At 40.6% G+C, this 24,278-nt stretch overlaps 1 protein-coding gene across 9 annotated transcripts in view; it reads right to left on the bottom strand.

Moving 5' to 3' along the window:
- Positions 1 to 21,874, bottom strand: part of BLTP1 (bridge-like lipid transfer protein family member 1) — an 84,903-nt gene extending 63,029 nt beyond the window's left edge. For 6 of the 9 annotated variants that reach the window (XM_088164197.1, XM_088164198.1, XM_088164201.1 and 3 more), the window contains exons 1-10: positions 21,856 to 21,874; positions 14,305 to 14,434; positions 11,473 to 11,589; positions 10,034 to 10,112; positions 9,336 to 9,400; positions 6,033 to 6,219; positions 4,973 to 5,054; positions 4,153 to 4,346; positions 1,845 to 1,924; positions 1,287 to 1,437 (exon numbers count right to left, since the gene is read on the bottom strand). In XM_088164197.1, coding sequence (XP_088020323.1) covers positions 1,287 to 1,437; positions 1,845 to 1,924; positions 4,153 to 4,346; positions 4,973 to 5,054; positions 6,033 to 6,219; positions 9,336 to 9,400; positions 10,034 to 10,112; positions 11,473 to 11,589; positions 14,305 to 14,401 — 1,052 coding nt within the window. In that variant the 5' untranslated portion in view covers positions 14,402 to 14,434; positions 21,856 to 21,874. The remainder of the gene's footprint in view (positions 1 to 1,286; positions 1,438 to 1,844; positions 1,925 to 4,152; positions 4,347 to 4,972; positions 5,055 to 6,032; positions 6,220 to 9,335; positions 9,401 to 10,033; positions 10,113 to 11,472; positions 11,590 to 14,304; positions 14,435 to 21,855) is intronic. The other 3 variants (XM_088164202.1, XM_088164200.1, XM_088164199.1) reach the window with 1 other exon arrangement.
- Positions 21,875 to 24,278: the final 2,404 nt, after the last annotated feature.

Consider the following 24,278-nt stretch of genomic DNA (forward strand, 5'->3'; position numbering starts at 1 on the left):
ATTCAGAAGGCAAACAAACCATCTTTTTCTTCTAATTTCTAATCCTTGGTTTACAAAATCTGCTACAATAGGACATCATCTAATTATTCTTCAGTTTGTGCATAAATAATTGATGCAAGCACAGAAATAAAGAAAACACAAAACTTTAGGACCTCAGAATGGAAAACACATTTCTACAGATTTATAGCTGAACATGCCATGAAATACATGACAAGAAAGGCAGAGTGATGAAGCACAGATAGAACTTACAGAGGTCTCAAGGAGGTGGAATTCCTGTACCCAGCACCTGGCTGCTGTAGCAGCTTAAAAGTTTCCAAACTTCTGTGATCTACCCATAGCAAGATGCACAATTGTTCCTGGTATGTATCTAGGAACTCTGTGCACTCATCTGCTTTCTACTGAGCCAGTTAAGATTATAAAAAGCATTCCATTATAGGGCAAGCTTGCTTTGGAGTATTAAGAGTCTCATTAGTGATTCACTGACCTCGTATTTCTAGCAAAGGGATCTAAAAAGAGACATTTTCTCTTAAATGCACTATCATATCTAATGACTACTCTTTGGGCTGCCATCCTCACACTCCTGAGAGACAGTAAATCATAACAGTTTCACAGGAGAATTAGTCAAGGCCAAGTAAAAGCCTGTAATTAACAGGGGAAAAAATGGAAAGCACTGATTATGTCACTTTTGCTTAATAGTCCTTTACTCCCTAAACAATCCTATTGTCCTCACTAGAAATGCTCATGTGCAAAACATCCAGGGCCAAGTGAAGAACAGCAGAACTCTAGCCTAGAATTTTGTATTAAAATAACTAGATAATAAATACTTTGGAGATAACAGCAAGCAGCTGATTATGCTAAGAAGTAATAAATTATTCCTCCCTCATTATTTTCATAGCCAGATTTCTGCTTCCCTAAAATCTCCTCATTAATATGCAGTTTATTCCCATATTAGCTAACAGGAGCTTGATAAACCTAAAGATCACCACTTAACAAGTTCAGCCTTCGGTTATATGACACTTGATAAACAGTAAAAATACTTTGCTTACAAAAAGGAAACATAATGTATTAACTTAATGATGAGAGTAATCCTAACTTTGGAAGGCCAGCAAGCTAAACACCAGCAAATTTACTAAATCTTAAACCATTGTGGCAGGACTCTTCTTTCAGACTTGGTCTACCCTAAAACACACAAATGAGAAGTCTGAGCAACCACACAAAGGAAACTTGAAGAAAGCTTTCTCAGTAATTCTGGACATGAAGATGGAAGCTGTAGATCACGGTCATACCTCTGCCTATCAGCCCAAGGCCCATAGTTGAAGTCTGTCCCTTTTCCACACACAATGTCCAAGCCCCAGCATGGTGGCAGGTCCTGTAATTTGCTGTCTTCATTGCTGGCTTCTCCATCATTGCTTTCCTCTGTCTCCTCTGGTACAAGACCTGTATTACATAAAATAATAAACCACATTATTAAAGGAAGTTGTTTCAAATTGGCATGAGAAATGTCTGCTTAAGCACAGGACAAAGTGTCCTGATGTCAGTTTTATTTGAGAGCACTACAGTATGTAAAAACCAAGACACAATTCATTGCAGACTTCCAGTGGAAGGCCAAGAAATATGACCAAAAAATGATCCAAAATTGCCACCTATCCTTATACCTGTACACACCATTACCAAATGTGCTGTCTTTGTTAAAGACTCAGGGAATACTTTAAGGGTAGTCAGACCAAAAGAATATTTATGATACTTCTATTGGGTCCAAACCACTGCATTAACTCACTTAGCACAAAGATTTTTTTCCCCCATTAAAAAAAAAATAAACTCTATTTGTATTTAACAGATTGTACCTGGTTCATCCATGTAGTAATAGATATCAACATCATTGGACTGCATTACAACAAAACCTTCACCCATCAGCCTCGGTGGTCTGCAAGGAAAGAGTGCAAAGATAAAGAGTAAAAATCCACATGCTAAGTTTGATCTTTATGAATTCAAATAATTTTAAATGCAATATATTAGGCATAATGGATTTGCATAATGATTTGAGAAAAAAAACAAACCCTTGATCATAATGTTGCTATTATAACTATTACATTAAATAACTTAAAAGTTTAGATAACTCAAGCATGAAGACACCAGGTTCTTCTCCATAAAGATACTCTAAATCACAAGTAACTACTCAAGTTTTACTTTCAGTCAAGAGTTCCTTTCTCCTTGTCCTATATTGTTCTTTCACCTGCTAATTGTTTTCTTACTAAAATAGCCTTCTACACCAAAGGGACAAGACTTCCAGTAATTAGACAATTAGTTAATAAAGAAAAGAAAAAAAAGCTGTTCTGCCTCAATAACACTTCCCTCAATATAAAAGGATCTAAGTGATAAAACCAAGAGATGAAACATTGCTCCTAACACGATTATATTGGTACATTACAATCCCTTTCCCATGTTAGTTTACATATTAATAATTCTGGTTTTACTGCAAAATACACTATTGCAGATTCTCAGCCACTTTGATAAATTGTCATTTCTTGACAAAAAAAAGACAATTCCTATGACAGTTTATGAGTGTGACCTGTTAGAGCACATTGCCCATTTTACCACAGCTCATTTCCAAAGACAGGAAACCTTGGAAAACATGGAAGACAGCAGATGTAAAGATCACAGACTGCCACAAACTCTTCAAAGGCAACAGAGCAAGAACCTTGAAACTAAGTTTACTTGAGAGTAACAACAGCAGCCAAAGATGAAATCATTTAATATAAACTAGATAATGGCAGTAAATTAAATGAGATTATCATTATAGTTTTAACATATTCCCTAATATCTAACTTGAACTACCACCTTGAGCCTGCTGCCTCCAAACAACTTCTACTTGGACCTGCTTCTCCTGGCACCATTTTTTTTTCTTTTCTTGAATTTCAGAGCACTTCTTTGCCAAGACTGATAAAAGTGTTGAGACAGATGTTGGCAATACCAAATGTCCGTTTTCAAGGTGCAATTCTGATGTTTGTATTGATTAGTCAGTCCATCACCAATTTCATCAAATCACTTGCCTGTTTTTTTATACATTCACTGCCTGCAGGAATTTCTGGAAGTTAAAACACCCAGCTTAAATTTTAAACCAAAGCAGTGTAAGAGGGCAGGCTCTAAAGAGTCAAACATTCTCCATTTCCAGTCAATTGGGCAATTATTTTAAATTTACCCAGTAAATTAGAGCACATTTTGTATACAGTTGCCATCCTTTAGCCATCAGGAGCTGCAGGGATGGTAAGAGCATAAAAAGCAAATACTTAAGAGGAAGCAGGAGGAAAAGCTAATAGTTTGAGTATCTTAATCCTATTTTGTTTTAATCTCGTTTGTTTTCAATATTAGTTGCAGAAATTTCCTTTGTCGTCATGTTGGAAGAGTGAGATTCTGTATGGAGCCACAGAATATTCTTTGAAAAACATAAAGGCAAGTTACACACAGCAGTATTTGGCTGATAAAAGGCCAATTAAGGCACAAATTATGTGCAGTTTATTTTATTGCTTCATGCAAGCATTCAGGCTTGTGTTTGACTTGCTTCAGTTTGTTCAAGCTGCCTAACCCCACTTATACAGAATCCAGAGGTAAAAGGATCAGCAGCTTTTACCCAGTTCTGGGTTGTTTTTTTTTAATATCTCCTAAACCATGAATCAGCTTTACAGAAGTCAACATCTTAAACCTTACATTTCAGCTAGAAATTTAGTGCTGGCAAAGTACAGGTCTAGTACCTGAGAGAAGGAAAATAGACTTTGGACACAGGATGCCACATCCCTGGAAACATTCAAGGCCAGGCTGGATGGGGATCTGAGCAATCTGATCTGCTTTAAGATGTCCCTGCTCATTGCAGAGGGGTTTAACTAGATGGCATTCAAAGAAATCTTTCCAACCCAAACTATTCTATGATTCTGTGTTTAACAATAGAACAGAACACACACACAAAATACAAACCTAGAATAACACAGAAACACAGTGTTTTTCTCCATAAAAGAAATTTGTTCAAAGATTCAAAATTTAAAACTTTCAGAGTGGTAAAAATGGCAAAATTAAAACACTGAAGCACAACAAACATTCTCTTTGTGTTCTTCAAATAAATAGCAAAATAATATGGATACAAAAATACCCCAAACTTACTCATCATTTTGAAGACCAACATATCTGGGGCTTGGGACCAGCATGACTCGAACATTTTCCAATTTTCCCTTCACAATGTGCATGAACTGATCGAGGTGGCTTGAAGGAGGTTTAGTGGTGTATGTCAAAAAGGCATCATCAAAGTTAATGCAAAGGGTTTGTGGCTGATAATGATTCCCAAATGCCAAGCGACCCTAAATCAAAAAGCAAATCCAGTAACTCACTGGTAATCACTGATATCTTATATTTAATTATCTATTTACACTGATCTCTTACATTTAAGTATTTACATATAAAAATGCAGTTCAACCAGTCATGTACAGATAAAGAATGTGGACAGAAGTCCTGGCCATAACCTGTGCATATCTAAAAATACTACCTAATATGTTAAACTCTGATTTTTTTTCTTCTATTACCTCATTAACAGTTTTCCTGGCTCCTTTTTGCTGTTGTTCATTTGGGTTTTTGAGGGGAGGGTGTGGCTTTGGGATGTAACATCAACTTTTAAAGAAAGTGTCCAAAAATCCCTACTAAAATATGCAGAGGGAAAAAAAACCAACCCCAAACATCTGCCAAAAACCCAACAATTGAATTACTTGCTGATATTCTGGAAATCATTACTAAGTATAAGGCATGAGTATTTCCCAAAAGTTAGAACATAAGACTGTGTGATGGGAATGCTGATGGTGTCATTTTAACTTTTTTAAAACATGAAGGCAAATTAAAACTTGAAATAGAATGTGCAACAAAAATGAATGGCAAGTGTCATTTTTAAGCACATACTGGTAAATATTGTCCTTATAGAGGTCTTTTCACTCACCGTGCTCACATTGACTTTAATGACTGGAATAAGTGATCTCCATGAAGAAGAGGGGTCTTGAGATTCTGTTTTTACTTTAACACTAAATTAAAAAAAAAAAAAAAAAAAGAAAAAGTGGGGGGTTATTATTGCCAGGCTTCCCAAGCCTGGGAGAACAGCAGGAAGCACATGGAGCTACACCTTGGTGCAGACACAGGTAGGAAACAAGCATGCCTTGTTTAACTCAGAGCAATAGCTAAATAAATCTTCCTCAGGGGATCTTGGCCTGTTCCAAATATTCCTGTTGAGGCATGGGATTTTTTATTTTTCAAGACACATCCTCCTTAAAGGCAGAAATCCTTCCTGGGCCTGTCAGTAAGGGCTTGAGATAAAAACACAATGAGATTGCCTGGGAAGCAGAGCCCTTAGTCAAACTCAAGACTGATGTAGCATCCTGCAGCTGCCCAGTCTGTAATTTAGGAACTGGCCAGCAGCAGTGGCAGGACACAAGTGCCATTAGATCTTCCCTGCTCCTGACAGTAAATCAGTCTGGTGTGGTCCTGCCCAAAGAGAGGCTGATTATTGAACATCTGTCTGCACTGCACATGAGCCATGTGCAAGTCCTATTTCCACAGCATGTTTTCTGGGGTACCCCAAAAAGAGGAATTAACAGAAGACAGTTTGTGTAGCTGTACACAAGACCATACAGATCCTTACATTTTGTCTATTCAATGTCTTGAGCAGCTGTTACTGCTACTGAGCAAAACCATTATTATTGTGCCAGCATAATCCTCTTCAACACATGCTTCCTCTCCACACTGTATTTCAAACAGATTTTTCAGCCTGTCTCTGATCATTAAACAAGAGAGCCCAGTTTGTTTGGCTGTTTTTTCATTATTACTGGTAGGAAGTCTGAGGAAAGGGAAAAGATTCAGACTGTCAAGCTTGTCAGTGCCAATTTCTCTCAGCTCTGCTTCCCTCCTTTGGCCTCTAGAGCACACCTTAACAAAACATTCCCCAATTAGTTCAGCACTTTGCAGAACAAAGCATTGACAAAACAGCAAAATGAATAATTATTTACCTTTCAAGATTAGCGTGTGTTCTCTGCCTCCCATTCACTTGTGCTCTCTCATCATCTTTCTTTGCTGGAATTATTGTGGGATCCAAGCCAAACAGTTCTTGAAGTTGTCCATAAAGCTCAGAGCGGTTGTACACGTGAAATTCAAAGTCATTCACCATAATATACAGTCGAGTTTCTGCCTTTGGATCTAAGCAAATAACAGGAAAAGAGGTTCTAATTCTATTTCAACATTCCCTTGGAGTATTTACAGTTTCTCAAATATGCACATTTTGCAAAACCAATCCACACAATACTGAACAGCTGCTGAAGTACATATTAAAAAGCAGTAAAATCTCCACAAAATAATTACAGCATCCTAAGAAAATCAGTAAAACTTGGCAAATAAGACTGCTGTGTACAAAAATATTAAATCTGAAAGGCATTTCACCCCTAGGTCACAGTCCAAAAATAAATCCAGACAGAAACTGCATAAAACAGTAAATGAAGTTTTTCAGTCTCATGTATGAAAACAAACATCCCTCTTGATGCATAGAAGAGAAGCCTTGCTGAAAATTTCTGCTTTTTTGCACAGATATCACTGAGATCAATTCAATCTCAAAACCTAAATGGTTTTCTAGCCAAGCTCCCTGGTACAGCATGCCTTAAGTGAGAAAAAGCTTTCTTTTACAGAGAAACATGAATATGCAGAACTAACAGGATCATACTCATTTTGCACAATCAGTCAACATTCTCACAAATTTAAAATTTCAACTGTTATATCAGCTTGACTCTGATCCATAAAACTGATTTTAACATCTGCTGATCATATAGAGAGCTGATTGTGACATACTTTTGCCTCAGAAAGTGTGACCTAATTATGCAGTTAATGTGAGGGAAAAGCTCGAACCACTTCCCCCTAATTACCCAGTTGAAAGAGTGCCCATTACACATTGACTCAAGAGACCTGAGCTGCTCTAAAAACCTCATCTGGTCTTTCTAAGTCAAACACACTCCAGGCAGCTGAAGAATCAATGGCTATTACTGCAGTCCCCAATCTGGAACTCAGGGGGTACAAACTGAAGGCAGCATTTCCCAAAGACACGTGAAGTTAAAACTCAAAGCCAACATTTGTGGTCAGAGTCAAAAGAAGAAATGCAGATGCCCAAGATCCAAGGTTTAGAGACATTTGCTTGATTAAATGCACCAAATTTGATAAAAAACTAAGCTGTCCCCCAAAATCTCACATCTCTGCAACACTGTCCCAACAACAACCATCACACCTGAAGTACCAGAAATTTCCATATAATTATAAAAATATATACATATAGAAAGTAAGTTCCCAGAACACACTGACATCAAAGTTTTGTTGAACAGGAGACAGAGAAAAGTTAATGAGCCAGCTTCAGTTCCTTCCTGTTTTCATAAAAGCACCATCAAATCCATTTGTTGCCAAACTCAACTTGCATTAATAAGAGTCAGGCAAAGAATGACATGGACAAAGATGGGGACATACAATTGGTCACCAGGGAGACCTCAGTAGCATCAAGAGCACAAATAAATGTAATTTTTCAATTCCTGGATGTAAGCATTAGACTTCATTTACTAAATGAAATCATATGTACTAATTCATGTCTTTAAAGAGGATTTAAAGAGACAAGTATCTCTTCTTCCTAATAATAAAAATAAGGTTTGATACCCCCACATCACTTTGGTTGGGTAAAACACTTTTGGAAAAGGAAAAAAAAAAGAAGAGCAAGGAAAAAGAGACAAGCAAATCTGAATGATATAATACTAAATGATTCAAAGAAGCATTTATGTAGGTTATGTACAAGTAACTACCAGATTGTTTCACAATGTGAAAATTGATAATGGGCTGTGGCACCTCAGCCAAGTCATCGGGGTGTGCCCTATCCACAACATGATCCTCCAGCTTTTGTTACTAAACCACTTCCATTTCTCAAGTAAACACAAAACCTCAAGGCCCAGCATGATTTAACATTCAAAGAGCATTTTAGTCACGTTACTTTGCTGTCAGACCTGGACAGCTCTAACTTCTGTGGTTACTTGGATTATTTGTCCACTAATCATGTGGCCTTAAATGCCAGCAGGAAGCCTTTAAAGCCTTGCAATATTGCCGAGCAAAAACACCACCACAGAGGACAGGCAACCATCTTCACTGAATTAAATTCAACTCATTTTTTCTATTCTCTGAGCCACTAGAGAAATAGGTTTCAACTAGCAGAAGAAAATCCTATGAAAACCTGTTGGAGAGTAACCTTTGGTTGGCAAAATCTAATTAACTCCAAGACTAGGTTACACTTCTTGAATTATTTTTTTTATGGTATAAAGAATTTGAATTGTGCACTACCACCTCAGAAGGAGTGCCTCAGTAAATAGGAATGAGCAGCTCTTCCAAACTCCTGTCACTGCCCAGAGTGGTGTGTGTCACATTCCCCTGACTGATTTTGCATGCAGTACTGCTGCCACTGCTGAGTAGGTACTGACACAGCAACAGCTCCACGAGCTTGCTGACAAGTCCAAGAGGCTTCACACCAGCAGAAAGCACTTCCAAAGGCAAGGATTGAAAAAAAAAGCCCTCCAAAGTTCAATGACCCTCTCAATTAGTGTACTCTGCTGTACATAGCTGACATTTCTGCACCTCCTTGAATGAGCAGTGGAGGTGTGACAGCTCCAAAAGTCGAGAGGCAGGACCCGAGTTCCATTCAACAAGATTCTAATCCTATAAATGATTAAGCACACAGCCCTAGGCTATTTATGCTTTCTCACTGTTTTCTGCAGATACAATTCATCTCTTGCATCTGTGTTAATCACCCATCTTCAGCCAGAGATAAGGAAGAAAAATAAATGAATTTTTCACACTCCCTCACTTCTGTAACCACAGATGACATCAAAACACAGGCTTGTCAAATACTAAGAACATCCCTTACAGTAACACTTGAGCTAAAATACTGAAAGCACAACACTCATTGAAACTCAGACACCAAAATCACTTGCAGAACACAAGACATCTCTATTCATCATAGTTATCAACTTCAATACAGAGACAATTATGCTTGGACTCCAGCTAATGAAGGCTACTATTAAGATTAATGGTTTGTGTCAAGAAGAGTTCATGTCCCCGATAATGAATCCTGTATTTATTTCATCTACTCTGCAACCAGTGAACAAATCCATACCTTCTGAGGATCCAGAGTACTTCACACATATTAACAAAGCAATTGCATGCCTGTGATTGGACAAAGGAAGTGTGTCTCTCTGGGTTACCTGCAATTTTAAATTTTGAAACCTTTTTGGGAAACCTACCGTGCTGCTTCTGCTTAGGGTTGTACATCTTCCACCAGCGAAAAATGATAAATCCATCTTGAATTCTAAATCAAAAAAAATGGAATGGAACAGAAGTTGAGAGAGAGACAATCCCACATTCTACATGCAGTTTGTGCAGAGATCTGCAGCTGAGGCAGTGTTCATGAAAAATGAAAGCACAATGCATTTCAGCACATGGTGCATTACAGAATTCCTGCTTTAGCTGAAACTCGTATAAAATCCCATATCCATTGCCTCCTCAAGGCTTTCCAAATCTGACAGCAAAAATCAAAACTACCAACTATTTGCTGGGGTGCAGTTCACAAAACAAATTATTCTGAATCCCAGTAAGTAAATACCAACTACTTAGCCAATGGGAATCTTCCAGATTTAAGAGCAGGAGCATGAAGGAGTCAAAGACATAAATGAAAAAACAGTTCTCCTTCACACTCCAAAATGGTTTATCTGGCAAATATTAAGGACAACTGCAATCTTATCCAGCACTCACTTCCCAATGATAAGGCTAAAGCAGCAAATGAGCTCACAAGTATGTAGGAGTGTTAAATACTGGCACCAAAAGAGACAGTCTAACACTTATAAATACACTGCTCATTTGGAAAACTACATTTTGATTTGTGCTATTTAGACCTGTATTTAAAATCCTTATTTAGAAGGGAGACTCCCTTGGAAATCTGTACCTGATGGACATGTCCTCTGTGATGAAATAGATTTCACGCACCATGACTTTTCCAGACAGCACAGAGAATGAAAAGGAACCTAATTATAAAAACAAAAAAGTGCTTATTAACCTAAAGCTGTTGATTTTGTGATCAGAGACAATACAGCATTCAGTTACCTGAAATGGGTTCACTGGGTATCTTGGGCTCCCTTTCTGAAGGGAAGTCAGAGATTCAGAAGATTGAGTACACAACGAAAGGATGCTGGGTTTGGCACCACCCAACAACACAACCAAGCCCCTGAGGCACATGAGTCACTCACAGACATGCAGGTGTCTTGCAAAGCTCAGAAGACTTAGAAAAGCTGTTTTGAACATTTAGAATCTCAAGCCATTATGTGCACGGCCATAATCAGAGAAATAAAGATTTCTGATGGACTGTTTTCAAAAACTTTAAATGGCTGTAAGACTCTTGGTCCAATTATTATGACAAATTATGCTTACAGCAAGAAGGATTAATAAGTATGAAAAGACCAGCAGGTCATGCAATAGCCCAGATTTCTCCTAAGGCTTTTCACCTCACTCACAGAAAGTTAAGTAAACCATAATTTAAAAAAAAATAAAGAAATAAAAATCAACGTTAAACAACTGAAACCAAGCGGTAAATCATGGGATTTAATTAATGTTATGTTCTACTTGCTGATGAGGTTTATAAAGAAAACCACATATTTGGCCAGCCATATCAGCTGTCCTTACTTAATGACAATTTCACAGAGAAATTTTAATAAAAGCCTATAGATCAAGTGGAGCAGCCAGGAAGTATTTAATCTATTTTGCTCTTCAAAAAAGCAGGGTTTGAGCATGATTTGGAATACAGTTCTTAGATTCTTGAGGACATAAGCAAATGAATTGCAGGGGCCAAGTGTAAATGGGATTTTTTGGGTTATAAGTTTTCACTACATTTATGAGGTATAGCTGCAGAAAAAGTCCAGAACTGAAGTCATTGCTATTCTGTGAAGCAGACAGAGGAAGGCAGAGGAGCAAGTGAAAGAAAATTAAAAGTGTGATCAGTGTGGTTGTGGGCTACAGCCCTCTGTGACTCAGCATCAGATATTTTTGTAAGTGGGTGAGTGCCCAAGTGATTTGTACTGACCTGTTTTATTGAAAAAAAGTTTAAAATATTTTAATAAAAAGTTAATGGATTTTGTTCTAGCCAGCATCAGTTCTACATATCATAGTCCCAGTATGGATCAACCTGTGATTAGTTGTTCTGACAGCTTATTTAGAAAGCAAGGACAGTGCTGGAACAGGGACTCAAGAGTTGATTCTCTGCTTTGAACCCACTGAATGTTTTCAAATCACTCTGACAAAGGAACTCTGAGTTTACTTGAAGTTTTTAGCAAATTGAGGCATGACAAAAAACAGCAGACAGAGAGTGGCATTACACGAATCACAACTTACCAATATGGATGTAGCCATGTTTATATAATCGGTTAAGAACCAACGTTAAAATGAGTCCAATGTTCCGGGAATTATAGTAAGTTAGGTAGATAATCCATCCACAGGACAATATTGTTGCTGTTGAAAGATTAAAATGAATTAAAGCATTTTTTGAAAGTACACTGACCCAGTTAAAAACCTTACCTATTAGGACTCTAAGGCATAGCAGTGCTCTTCCTGCCCTCCAAAAAATGTGAAATTGATGGGACACTTTAATGGGTGCTTTCATAGAAATTGGGTGAGAAGGGTATGAAGAAATGAGGGAAAAAGGGGAAATGAGAAATCCAGAAAAATATAATCTTGACCATTCTTCCATTTCCCAATATAAAAAAACTGTCCTCCCAGAGGACCTGCAGAAGGCATCAAATTATTTCATTACATCACTTACCTAAGAAGTTATTGGATTATTATTTATAGATTTTATAGATTGAATTGTAACATGTATTGTCCTACATGGACATTTATTTCAAAACACTGTAAAAAACCCCAACACCACCAAAGTCATACTACATTCCTTCCCTACTCTTCTCCAAATTGCAAACTGTAACTTAAATTTCTAGTCTCTCATATATTCACAGGAAACATTACCATATATGAAACCATTTCCTACAATGCTGCATCCTGACAGAAATGTACCAGCCCTTGGGTGAGCAGAAATACCTCAACAGTTCAAGCATGGAATTTGATAGGGAAAAAAGGAAAAAGTAATCCAATGAGAAACATGTTTAAAAAAAAAAAATAGGTCTGCTAATCCCCAAAGTAATTTTTACTTTAGTTGATTAAGAGCGAGTAACCTATTTCTAATTACAAGGGTTCTCTAAGCTTCCAGAAGGACAAACCCAAAAGGAATGGCACTGCCAAGGAATGGACTAGTTCTAATTCACCTTACTGATAATTACCATTCTGTTTCACCCAAAGCAGAGTAGGGAAAAAAATCTGGACTTTGCAGCAGAAGTTTTTCATTTATTCTAAAAATGGAAAACCTAAAGTGCAGAAAGGCATAGGAGCATGACACCTTCACTTGGTTTTTGTAAATTTTTTGTGATTTTTTTCTTTTTAATTAATCATCCGAACTCTCTTCAATCTGTTCTTTCACTGTTCCTTTATTTTTTTTCAGTGGGATACTCCACTGCTTCATAACTATACTTTGTTGAAAGAGAAGATGAAAATGACTCCCGTGACTTTTGTCATTTCCTTACTGGAAAATGGATCCAGTGTGACCAAAATTCAAGCAGCTCATATCCTCAGGCAATAAGCTGCTTGACAAGTTCAACAAACCAAATGTGTGTGGGTGATCACAAAGGAAAGAGCAGGAAAAAGAAACTCCATCCCAGAAAGAAACTCCAGCTGGCATGGAGGGCAGGCACACTCCAAGGACAGTGCTCAGCTCCCTCACTTTCACTCCTCACTGCTGGTCCTCTGTGGGGAGGGAGGGAGCTGGGATGACTCACACTCTGAGGGTTCAAAAAAGCTTAATTTGAGTTTAAAGTTCAACTGGCCACTGCTAGATGGCTGAAGTCAAGAAGGTGCCCTCTTAAGGTGAAATATACTGAGAAAAATTGGGAAACTACTGCAGTTTCCAGTCCTGATCCATTGCCTTCAGCACTAGACTCACCTCTGCAACAAATTGTGGCCTTTTTCTTCACCAAATCCCATAAACTTCATTAATTTCATTATTATAGTCTTGATTTTTAAAGCCTCTTCACTGAAACCAAGTTCTAGAAATTGCATTTCCAAAGTTTTACTGTATTTTTAGAAATTATTTCAGAAGAGAGCAACAGCTCTTTGAGGAGTGTGTTCATTTCTGGAATTCATCACCTTTTACTGAGACCAGTAATAATCTGCTTCAGGAGAGGAAATTATTGATATCTTTTTATGCTCCCTTATAAGAGGATGCCATAGGTTAGCAAATAAAAGTAAAGGAGGAAAGGCTGGTTGAAACTGGCTCAGTTAATAAACATCACCCAAATGTGTTTCTATCTAAACCTCATAACAGGAAGCAAGTCAAAGCTTTTGAAGACAAAAATTTCAGATCTATTTGCATCTGTTCCATGTTTTACCATGAGCTGCTACCAGTGACTTCCCCTATTTTCATCTTGACTACACTGAGAACTCTATGTTGAGTACAAACTTTCCATTTCAACACATGAAAAGTGAAATAACAAACAGCAAGCACCCTCAAATAATTTACCTATGCCCTTTCTATTTAATTTGGTCTACTGAAAAATAATTCCAGTATGTTAATAGTCAACAGACAGCTTTTACTTGTCAGAAATGAAAGTGAAAAAATCAAGTTGTTGTTCCGTGCTGCCCCTTACTCCAAGTCCAAGAGTCAAGGCTGGAAAGCAGGCATTATCTACCTTTGGAAAAGTCTGAATTCACTGCACACTTTCAGTATCCTTACATGGACCCAAGTACAACTTCATATTTATTTTGCTGTCCTTGATCCACTTGTTTATAGATAAAGAAAATAAAAATACCTACACCAATATAACCACTAGTGCTATTAAAAAAAAAATAAAAATCAGCACACCTAAATCAGGCATATTTACAAATCCAGCTCATAACTGATTAAATGACAGCTTGGCTTAAAGGCTCATTGTGGCACACAACTTAGCCTGGAAGCTGTGTCATTAAACACAATAGTCCTTAGATCACTTTCCAAATTACACCAGATTAAATGGCAGGTAGGCACATCCTGGCACAAGGAAGTTATTGTAGCTGACTGTCATGCTAATCCTTTGTTATGGTATCACAGAAGAAATTTAACCAAAACAGAAGAGTTCATCTTACCTACTAACAGCCAAACCACGTTGGAGTCATGTTCTGTCAGGAAGTCTTCCAGCTGTGTGATACTTGGGACAAAACTATCATTTTTTCTTTGATCCATGGCTACACTGTTTTTGCACCAGCACCTATAGAACTGAAGGAAAAAGAAAACCATTTCAAAACTAAAATGAGTAACGAGCACAGTACAGTTTGGAAAAAAATGGACTATATACCATCTTAAATTGTCTCCAGCAGTCTGTTTCACAGAAATACAAATGTACTTGTTTTATTCCTTCAGTAACAGCTTCATGTTTCTCAGTTACCTCTTCTTCTACTCCAGAGCTCCAGAAACACTTGCACTCATCTCTGCTGGAACAGTTTCCAGGCACATGCCTGCCCCAAACAAACTATATATCAACAAAATACCAAAATATGCTCTCCAAATTTAGTACTCTGAATGCCCTGTACAGCATACAAAAGCAAATAGATGTCTAAAACTGTTGTGCCACAGCACTAAGTCAAAAGGCAACTGAACACACAAGTAAAAATGAGGCTCTATTAAGCTTATTAACATGCAAAAATGTAACATGAGACTAAACTCCTTGCAGAAGGAAAGGCCAAAGGAGACACTTTTAGGAGTCAGAGAAAATTCCCAAAACCTCCTGATCCACTGTGTCCATTAATTCTGCTTAAGGATGCATTTGCATTGTTTTGTAAGAGCTGCCTACATGGTTGATTTGTTAGAGAGAACAGAAAACCAGTCCTTCTGATCTTAGACACTTCTTTAAATCACCCATAAATCACCTTGCAACTGGGTTATATTAATTAAATGTGATTAGCAGGGAGTTGCTCAACTCAGCAACATCTGTAATTACACAGCAGTATTTTTGTTGCATTGGTTTCATTTGAAGTCTTCTCCCTTGGATGTTATCTGTCACATCTTCCTACAAAAAAAGAAGCATTAATTCTTCTTTTTTGATTATTTTCTAACACCTTCCAGCTCCTGGCAGCCTGTCTTCCTGACAGTATGCAACCCTCCAAAAATATGAGTAGACTTTATTCTCCTTTGTTATGAAGTCTCTGCTGGCTTCTTCACCAAGAAGAACATAAAACTAATATCGATGAGTCCTTAGTTTTTCAGCAGCATAACAGCTTTAGAATACTCAGTTTTTGAAAATGTTAGCAATAAACACAGCAATTAATCTGTTTTTTCCTTTAATACTCACACTACTCTCATTATTTTAACTGTAAGAAGTTGGAAAAAAATCTGCTTTTAATGCACTTGTTTCTCCTGTTGTACCCTGAACCTATAGTCTGTATTTAGAACTACAATAGGAGTACAGTCCCAAGAATAAGTGTTAATAATTTATTCATTACCCCTTCTGCAAGAAGGAATAAAATAGGGAGGAAAGAAGATGAAAGCAGCAAACAGAAAAAAAAAAAGAAACAACAAAGAAACTCAATGAACCAACACCGGTTTCCAGCAGGGATGACAAAAAAGCCACCAACTTACTCCTCCTACAAGAGGGAGGAATAAACATCACACACATGCACACAGACTGAGAAAAGAGCCCTTGTTTCAGAAGGGACTTTAGAACAGCAAATTAAATCACATAATGGCACTGTGATTTGCTTTAAGACATGCACAGTACCTTAATAAAAAAGCCACATGTCAGTTTGTGTGATGAAGCAGAGGATGTCACTGCAGGCAGCCTCTGGGAGCCTTTAACCCCTGAATCACAGGGTAAAGACAGCCAAATCAACACTTCTGACATTAAAAGATGGAAGATTTGTTCTCTCCCTTTCTCACCAGGGGACAACAGGGTCACTCTGTTGTGACCAAGACCACCATGGAAATGTTGTCAATAGGTGAGGACTGGCTATTGGTTGCCTCAACCACCAATATTTATCTCATCAAGGAAACAAACCGTGGCTTTTTTCTAAAAAATTATCATCTAAAATGACATGATACTGAGACATGATTAAAAATCATTAAATAGGACTGTGGAAAGACAACCTGGAGACTCGAAGTATTGCATCTTGATATTTAGCTACTTAAATAAAGACAGTGATCATCATTTTTTTGTCATCACTTTCCATAACCATAAACTGGACGTACTTTCAATATTTTCCTGCAATACATTTGCTACCAGCATGTAAATAAATTCAGGATCCCTCACCACTCTTCAAGTGTCAGTACAACATATTGGAGCTTCAAAGATGATCCCTTAACACCCTGGTCCACTGATTTTTTTTTCTTTTGTTAGGTGAGTCTTTGCCCTTGATCAAGCTCCTTGAAGGAGGATGCTGGCAATAAAACCACCCAAAACCAGGCAATAGCAACACCTGCACTGGATGTGAGCTCTCAACACAACTCTCAGAGGAATCAGGTGCTTAATCCACTTAGAATCTGAATTACTGTCATAGGAAGGGAATACAAGCAGAGACTTAAGGAGTACACACTGTTCATAATGTCCCTGTGCATTTATAAGGCCCAGAGGATGAAGGGGTTTGGACCATCAGCACTGCTCAGAGGGAGAGATGTAGTCTTTTCAGAATATTTGCTACTTTCAGTAACCAGCATTTTTTTCTGTGCACAGTCCTGCACCTTCCAGCCCCTATACACTGTAACCACTGGTTGAAATCCTGGACCCTGCAGGCTTCCCTTTTGCATGCCCTATACACTGTAACCATAGGTTTGAATCCTGCAGGCTCCCCTTGGCATGCCCTATACACTGTAACCATAGGTTTGAATCCTGCAGGCTCCCCTTGGCATGCCCTATACACTGTAACCACGGGTTTATATCCTGCAGGGCTCTCACTCTGCTACACCCACTCCCCTATGCAAACTGAATATTTGGTGCTTCACTCTCCAGGAACACGGATCCATAGGCTGCTGAGCCTGGAATGTTCTTTCATAGTGCCCACTGCACTCTCTAAGTAAACTCTACAAGGAACTACTCTTGGAATGACGAGACCCAAGGGTGTGAATTTGATTTTTGCCAACCATGCAAATACGCAAAAGAAAATGTAACAAAAGAGGAACAGAAATCCAGAACTCCGCATTTGTGTCTCTGCATTTATTTAAAATCTTTTCTCAAGGTCTCTGTTGTTCTGTGATGAACAGCTCAGTCAGCATGCTGAAATATAGTCCAAAACCAAGACGAGAGTTTAGATTTATTTACATTTCCTCCATCTTCTTTTTAAACACATTTTTACTATTCATTATTTCACTTGTGGCTCTCATTTACCACACAGCACATTAATAAATACAAAATGCATTAGCCTTCTCCTGGGAAGAAGACAGGAGAAAAAGAATATTGTGTGGCACTGAGGTGACAACACTGATACTCATATTTTATCTTCACAGCAGTCCTTTAGGGTGTTGTATAGTCACTTTCCTCCTAATAAATATCTGAAGCAAGGAGAGCTAAAGGCCAAATCCCTTATTTATGATGGCCAAACTGAAATACTAGGGGTCTGCTTTTCAAGTTGTGCATGTTTGGAGCACTTGGCAGGCTCAAGTCAGACACTGGACTGCCTTAAAGATATGAGGGTTCGATTTTACTGTGAAGTTGCACCTTTTGCTCAGCCAGGTTTTATATCAAAAACACATACTTGACAGACTTTTAAAAGTGAATTTTAATTACTTGTGTCACACATAATCCATTCTTCACAGTAGTAAAAAGATGCCAGGGAAGTTATAATCCTGAGGGGATGCACTTCATTTTCAGCCTGCTTCCAGTGTTACAAGCCCGATCCAATTTTCACCACAAATATCCCATTCCTAAAAAGCCAGATACTCAAAGGCAGCTCCTCCTAATATTTATAAACTCATTTCAATCACATCAAATAGGTAAACTCGCTTTAACCTCAGCCTGGCAAATTAACTCAACACCAAGAACAAACCTCTGCTTGAGCTGAGTCATTAAAAATTTACAGGAGGCATGCATATATGCAAGAGCTGGCTGGAGAGAAACCAGAAACTCGGCGACCAGAGTGCAGCCACTTGGCAGGGCCAGCTGCAGCCACCTGTAAAAGGTCTGTCCTGCACCTACAGCTGAGCACAAAGGCAGCAAATGCTTTACTCGGTGCTTGGAAGGATTAGGGTGATGTGGGTCTTGAGCTGGGCAAGAAGAGGAGAAAGGAAAAGAAGTGTTTGTTCACCACATCCTTTGTAAAGCCCTTTTCCTGGCACACCCTTGTAGAAAGAGCTGAATAAAAGGGGTGTCCAAAGCTGGGGGAAAAACTGGCATTTCATATCGAGAAGAAATACTTTTATATGGTCATGAAGTGGGTAGGGAAACAATGGACAGGGCCAATTCCTTTATTAGTGCTGGACCTCAGAGGGGAGAATAAATCAGGAGTTTCAATTTGCCAGACATATCCCTCAGATCTTCACAGAAATCAAGTGCTTATCGAATATATGTTAATTTGTGTTGTTAGAGGTTAACTACCATTCCAAGAAGTTACAATTACACCCAAAGCAACACATGAAATGACAGGAGGCAAATCCCCCTGGCCTCAATAATGCACCTAGATAACACGTCTGGATGCCTCATCTCCAAACAGAAGCCATACCTAAGGCAGTTCCTTAAAGGAAAGAAAAGGCAATTTTGCATTACCCACTCCATCACTGCCTTTCAAAGGGTCTCCAGCACTTCTGCTATGAAATCAGAAGTTTAGCTAAGCAAATGATATTATAAAGGAGGCTCACAAACACAGACACAGTTTTCCTCTCAGGATATTCTTACACTGTCAGCACCCAGAGGCACATTAAACACATCTTACAAAACAAAAAGCTGCCAACCTTGGCACCTGTCCCAAAACTCTCCAGCTAGGTCAAACACTCCAAACCCATCCCAGCACAGTTTAGGAAACTCAGCTACTCTTCAGTCAACAAGCAAAGGAAAGAGGAAGGAAGAGAAGGAGAGTTGTTCTCAAAAAATAAAAACACACAAAAAAATCAAGGGAAGTGACAGCACCCATAGAGCAATTCTACCACGGGACAAATTGCATTGCCTTCATACTGGGTACCCAAGCACAATTAGCAGCTCTGAGCTTTTTTAAGAAAACAGCAAAGATTCAGGTCCATTTTCCTCCCTGTCTGCCAGTGCTTGAAGTTCCACTAGCGGTAAACTGTAAACAAAATAAACTAGAGCTTTAATTACACTAATGAAATGCTGCTACAACCCCCAGCAGAAACAGCTGCACTGAAAGCAGAGCCACACCTGGTTGAGCCGGTGTGTGGACAGCCTTAGTCAAACGAAATTTGCACTACAGTAGCTTAGTAAATTCAAAATTAATTAAAATCAAAATTAAAGCATACACAAAGGAACAGTAAGATACAAGATAATAATCATTCTCACAATAGCCTACCCAGTGAGGTAGAGTTGCACAGCACAAGTGCTATCTTTTATTTATCTATTTTTAATAGTACATGACATGGGTTTTCCTACAGAAGAGATCAAAGACAAACTCCTGCCATGGCAACCAACACACAGCACTTCCACTGCTAGCCCAGGAATCCCTGATTGAACTGGGATGATTTTTCATTTAAGTTTTAATAAGTAAAAATATACTGCATAACCTTTCCTCCCAGTCTTCTTTAGGGGAACTGGTTCTTTGCCTGCTTACATTGCCAGGTTTTGATGCTGCAGAGGAAAAAAAGGACAAAACAAAGAAAAAACCAACAACAACCAAAAAAACCACCAAAACCCACAAACAACGGAACCTAAAGGTTCACAATAGTAGAAATAAATAAGAATTTCCCTCATGCACACTCATCAATTTAGAAAGAAAATTTAAAATATTGCCTTTGGGCCCTTTGTTGATGTTCTAAACAACAAGGCAATAACTTTTTTTCCTCACCTTTTTTGAGTTCAGCACTGTACCTCTGAAATACTCTATGAAACTAAATCATCTACTCCACACCTCTGAATTTTTCCAGAAGTATACTTCCTCTAAATTGCTGCTCTGACACATCACCACAACTTGGGGAAAGGAGAAGTCTTTGCCATAAATCAAACTAGGATTCAGTCTTGTACCTACATTAAGTGAACTACCTACAGGTTCAGCCCAGCCTGGAGTCACCACAAAGATTTTGGTGCAGCAACAAATGCTAAAGTAAGTTATGTGAGGAGATAAGAAGTTACTAGGAGAAGTGTTACATGTCCCAGTAAACACAAGATAATTCTGCACGCTGCTAACCAAAAGCATTAACCTCTTGCCCATTTCCTAGGGGATAAAATGGTGCAAAAGAGCAATCACCAAACAGCAGCTGATGCACATTTCACATGCCAAAGCTCCCTAACAGCATTCTCAAAAGGGTGAGTGACTTCAGCACACCACTCACAAGGGTAAGAGCTCTCCCTAAATGTGTCCATACCTCCACACAAAGCAAAACCTACTCATGAGCACTATCAGAATGTGTAAATTCAGGACATGATCCTAAATAAACATCCCTGAACATCCATTCAGAACCAATTACCTAACTGGATGCTCAATACTGTTTTTATCAATGGCTGTTTGAATAACCTATTAACATATTTTTACAAACAATAGGAATACTTCCTCCTCCACTCCAGTTTTTCTTCTCAGTTGCCAAAATTTCTGGTCCCATTGTTTAGCTGGTCACTACACATAAAAAGCAGGGGGTGTGTGGAAACCCTGTACAGCCACAATAAAAAGAGGCCAGAAAAGCAGAATTACTGGATTAAGCGAGACAACAGAACAACTTACTTGGCAACAACTGTGGCCTTTTCAATATTAAGCCTGATAAAGTTACACGTCGCAGCAAACTACCAACTTGGGAAGTTTTCACGAAGTTGAGTGAATGCTGGGAAATCAGTCCAAAGATTGTGATAGGGATATTTGCTACACGGCCACCTCCAAAACACACCTCCACCATACCAGTGTTATGTTATGTACTGTATGTGTTATGTACACGTTATGTTGGTAATTACATCGCGATTTTTATTGATAAGGCAAAGTGCAAGCACGTTATCTTAACATCATTACGTAACATGACCACTACAGCTTCAGACACACCAAAAAGCAGGTGCACGTCTTGTTAAATCACTGTGTGTGTGTTAAACCCTCTGAGGACCAGAGGCACTGGCAGAGATCGCCTTTCACCGCCCAGGGACCAGCAAAGGGAAACTTCCCTCGCAGGCCGAACACAACCGGAGGCGCCTGAGCTCCCGCCCCCTGGCCTCACACCTTTTCTGCACGGCGTTAACCCACGCCGAAGGGAAAACACCGAATCCCCGACACCGGAGGGGCTTCTCCAGGCACCGCTGCCCCGGGGAGCGGCCGGGGCCGGGGCAGCACGGCGGCACCGGCAGCCGGGGGTCAGCACAGCGCCCTCCGGGGCGGCAGGACAGGCACGGGGCCTCCTCCCCGGCCCGGCCCGGCAGAGCCCCGCGCCGAACCGCGGCTGCTCCCGGCGCGGGGGCGGCTGCGTGTTCCCGGCAGGCCCAGGGCGAGCGGCGGGGCCGACCCCTGCGCGCCGGGCCGATCCCTACAGGGAGCGGAGCGCAGCCCGGTCCCGGCTCCCCCCGCATCCGCACTTACGCCATCGCCCTCCGCGGCTTCTCCCCCGCGGACCCGGAACCGGCGGCGGTGGCGGCGGCGACCGGGGCCCTCCCGCACCTCACGGTGAAGGCGCGGCCCCGCCCACGGCGCCGCCGCAGCCAACCGAGAGGCGCCGCCGGCCGGCGCGGCCAATGGCGGGGCCGTCCGCCCCCAGCGGGGCGGGACCGAGGCGCCGCTCCGCCAATGGCGAGGGGCGGCGCCTGCCCCGTGTGTGTGTGCGGGGAGCCGCGCCCGCCCCTCCGCGGCGCGCGCAGGCGCGGGCACAGCTGGAGCGCCAGATGTGCGCAGCGCGCTCGGGGCCGCGGGCGTGGCCGGGATCGGTGCCGGTACCTTGCGGGGCTGGAGGGCACACGGTTCCGAAATTGGAGTGTCGCTAATGGATCCCTCCCCCGGTGCGGTTGGCTGCCCGTTCCGCCGGGAGAAGGGGTGCTGCCCGCCCGCCAGCGGCTGGCGGAGCGAGCGCCTGCGCGGCCGCGGCACCTGCCGCTCGCCCTTGTCCTCGCAGTGCTTAACTGCGGGGCACCGGAGGGGTTTCTTGGCCCAGGCGCCCGGTAACGGGCTGTTCGTTTATTCGCCCGTTGTTTGCGCTCTCTGAAACAGGTTAAGAAAGCTGATCCCCGAAACCAGATAAAAAGTGAATTTTCAGACGTTTTTGAACATGTGTGGCCGTGACTTGACTGCCAGGTGTAGCCAAATATGATAAGTACACACATTTCTTTAGAATCGCCCAGGTATGATAAAACACATAGATTTGTTTAAAATCACCCAAGTGTGCATCCTGCAGCACACTAGAGGAAACCAAAACAGTGACTCTGTGTGTGTGTGTGTACATGTACCTTCTTCCATGAGGTCCTTGCACACTGTCAACACTGCTGCTGAGCTCCACGTTCCCTCCATGCTCCCGAGGTTTCCAGAAGCTGCACACCGTGTCTCCCGAGGTGTCCCCATCCTTGGGCACCTGGAGCAGAAGGCTGGTTGTACTCCTTGGTACCTGCAAAATAAATGCTGTGGGTGAAAAACACAGATTCCCTAAGCCACGGTGCTGCTCTCACTGGCCTGCCAGTGAGACTTGTCTATGGGCTGCCTGGATTTGCTTGGGCCAAAGTGAAACTGAGCTCAGCTGAGCAGAGGGCTCGTGGCTCATCTCTGTGAGCCACATGTTCCTGCTTCCTGGCTTATGTCTGCTCAAGTATTCCACATGGTTCTCCCTGCAGAGCCAGCTTTCAGCTGGATCAGCAAATCCTCACGGCACAAGGGTATGGATGCCCCTGAGGGCCTGGCAAGAGTTCTTAACCTGGCACAGAAAGGCAGTGGTGGGATTATCCCCTGAGCAGTGCCATAAATCACAGGTGAACCCTGCCCCCAGCTGCCCCCAGCACCCTGCTGGACAGAGCTGTGCTCAGAGCAGCTCCACTTTTCCTCCAGCCAGCACATGAGCCACCATCAAAGCCGGCGTTACCTAATGAGGTTTATCCTTGCTGTTTTCTATTACACTCCCATCATACTAAACATTGTAAGAAAAATATTGTTTAAGTATTCCTGGTTTTCATATTGAAGGCCCCTCTTCCACCTTCTTCCCCACTGGTGCACTCCAGCACTCTTCCCTGATCTGCTGTCCCTGATCTGATGGAGTCTTGGGAGGCTCTTCCAAATGTTTTTTATCCACATGGTGCCTGAAGGCTTTAATGAGATCCACACAGATAAGTCACACAAAGAAATTTTAGCTCAGAGCTATCATTAGAAGTTGGGGAATGTGGGCCTGTGCCTGCTGCAAGAGATGGAGGTAAAAGCTTTAATGCTGATACAGGCCTGGCTGGAAAACCGAAATATGGAATTAACACGGGTGAAAAATATTTACCCCTCTACACCTTTGAACTTATTTGTTTTCTAAAGGACATTTGTATTTACATTCTCTGTAAAAGAAACGTGCACTTTCTTCTCACAAAAATATTTTCATGTTTTGCTAGACTTATTTTTAAACTCTTATCAATACAGGGCAGAATGTGTCCCAAACCAACCAAAATAAGGCAGAGGGAGAAATTATTTCTATTCTTAGTGTAATACCACAACTTAAAGTTACCAGGTTTGAAATAGAAAAAAACAGGATTGCTGAAACTCTGGGTCTTATTCCAATTCCATTGGTGGGCAGGAAATGGAGAGGCTTTAAGTCTACTTGTGCAACAGAGAAAATCAAGCCCAGAAGTTATTCCACGCAGTATTTTTAAGCAAAGGTCAGCTTAAATCCAAAATGTTTATCTAAAAAATGAGCTCTTTTGTATATTTGTAACCTGTGACAGCTTCACTTTGCCTTAGGACAGTCAGCAGCACTGTAGTTTTCTGTGTCATTGTTCCTTTCTTTGTTAATGCAGCAAGAATAAGAACTATTTCCAAAACTGGCAACA

The sequence above is a fragment of the Sturnus vulgaris genome, chromosome 4, assembly GCF_052056855.1.
Source record: "Sturnus vulgaris isolate bStuVul1 chromosome 4, bStuVul1.hap1, whole genome shotgun sequence".
Lineage (NCBI taxonomy): Eukaryota > Metazoa > Chordata > Aves > Passeriformes > Sturnidae > Sturnus > Sturnus vulgaris.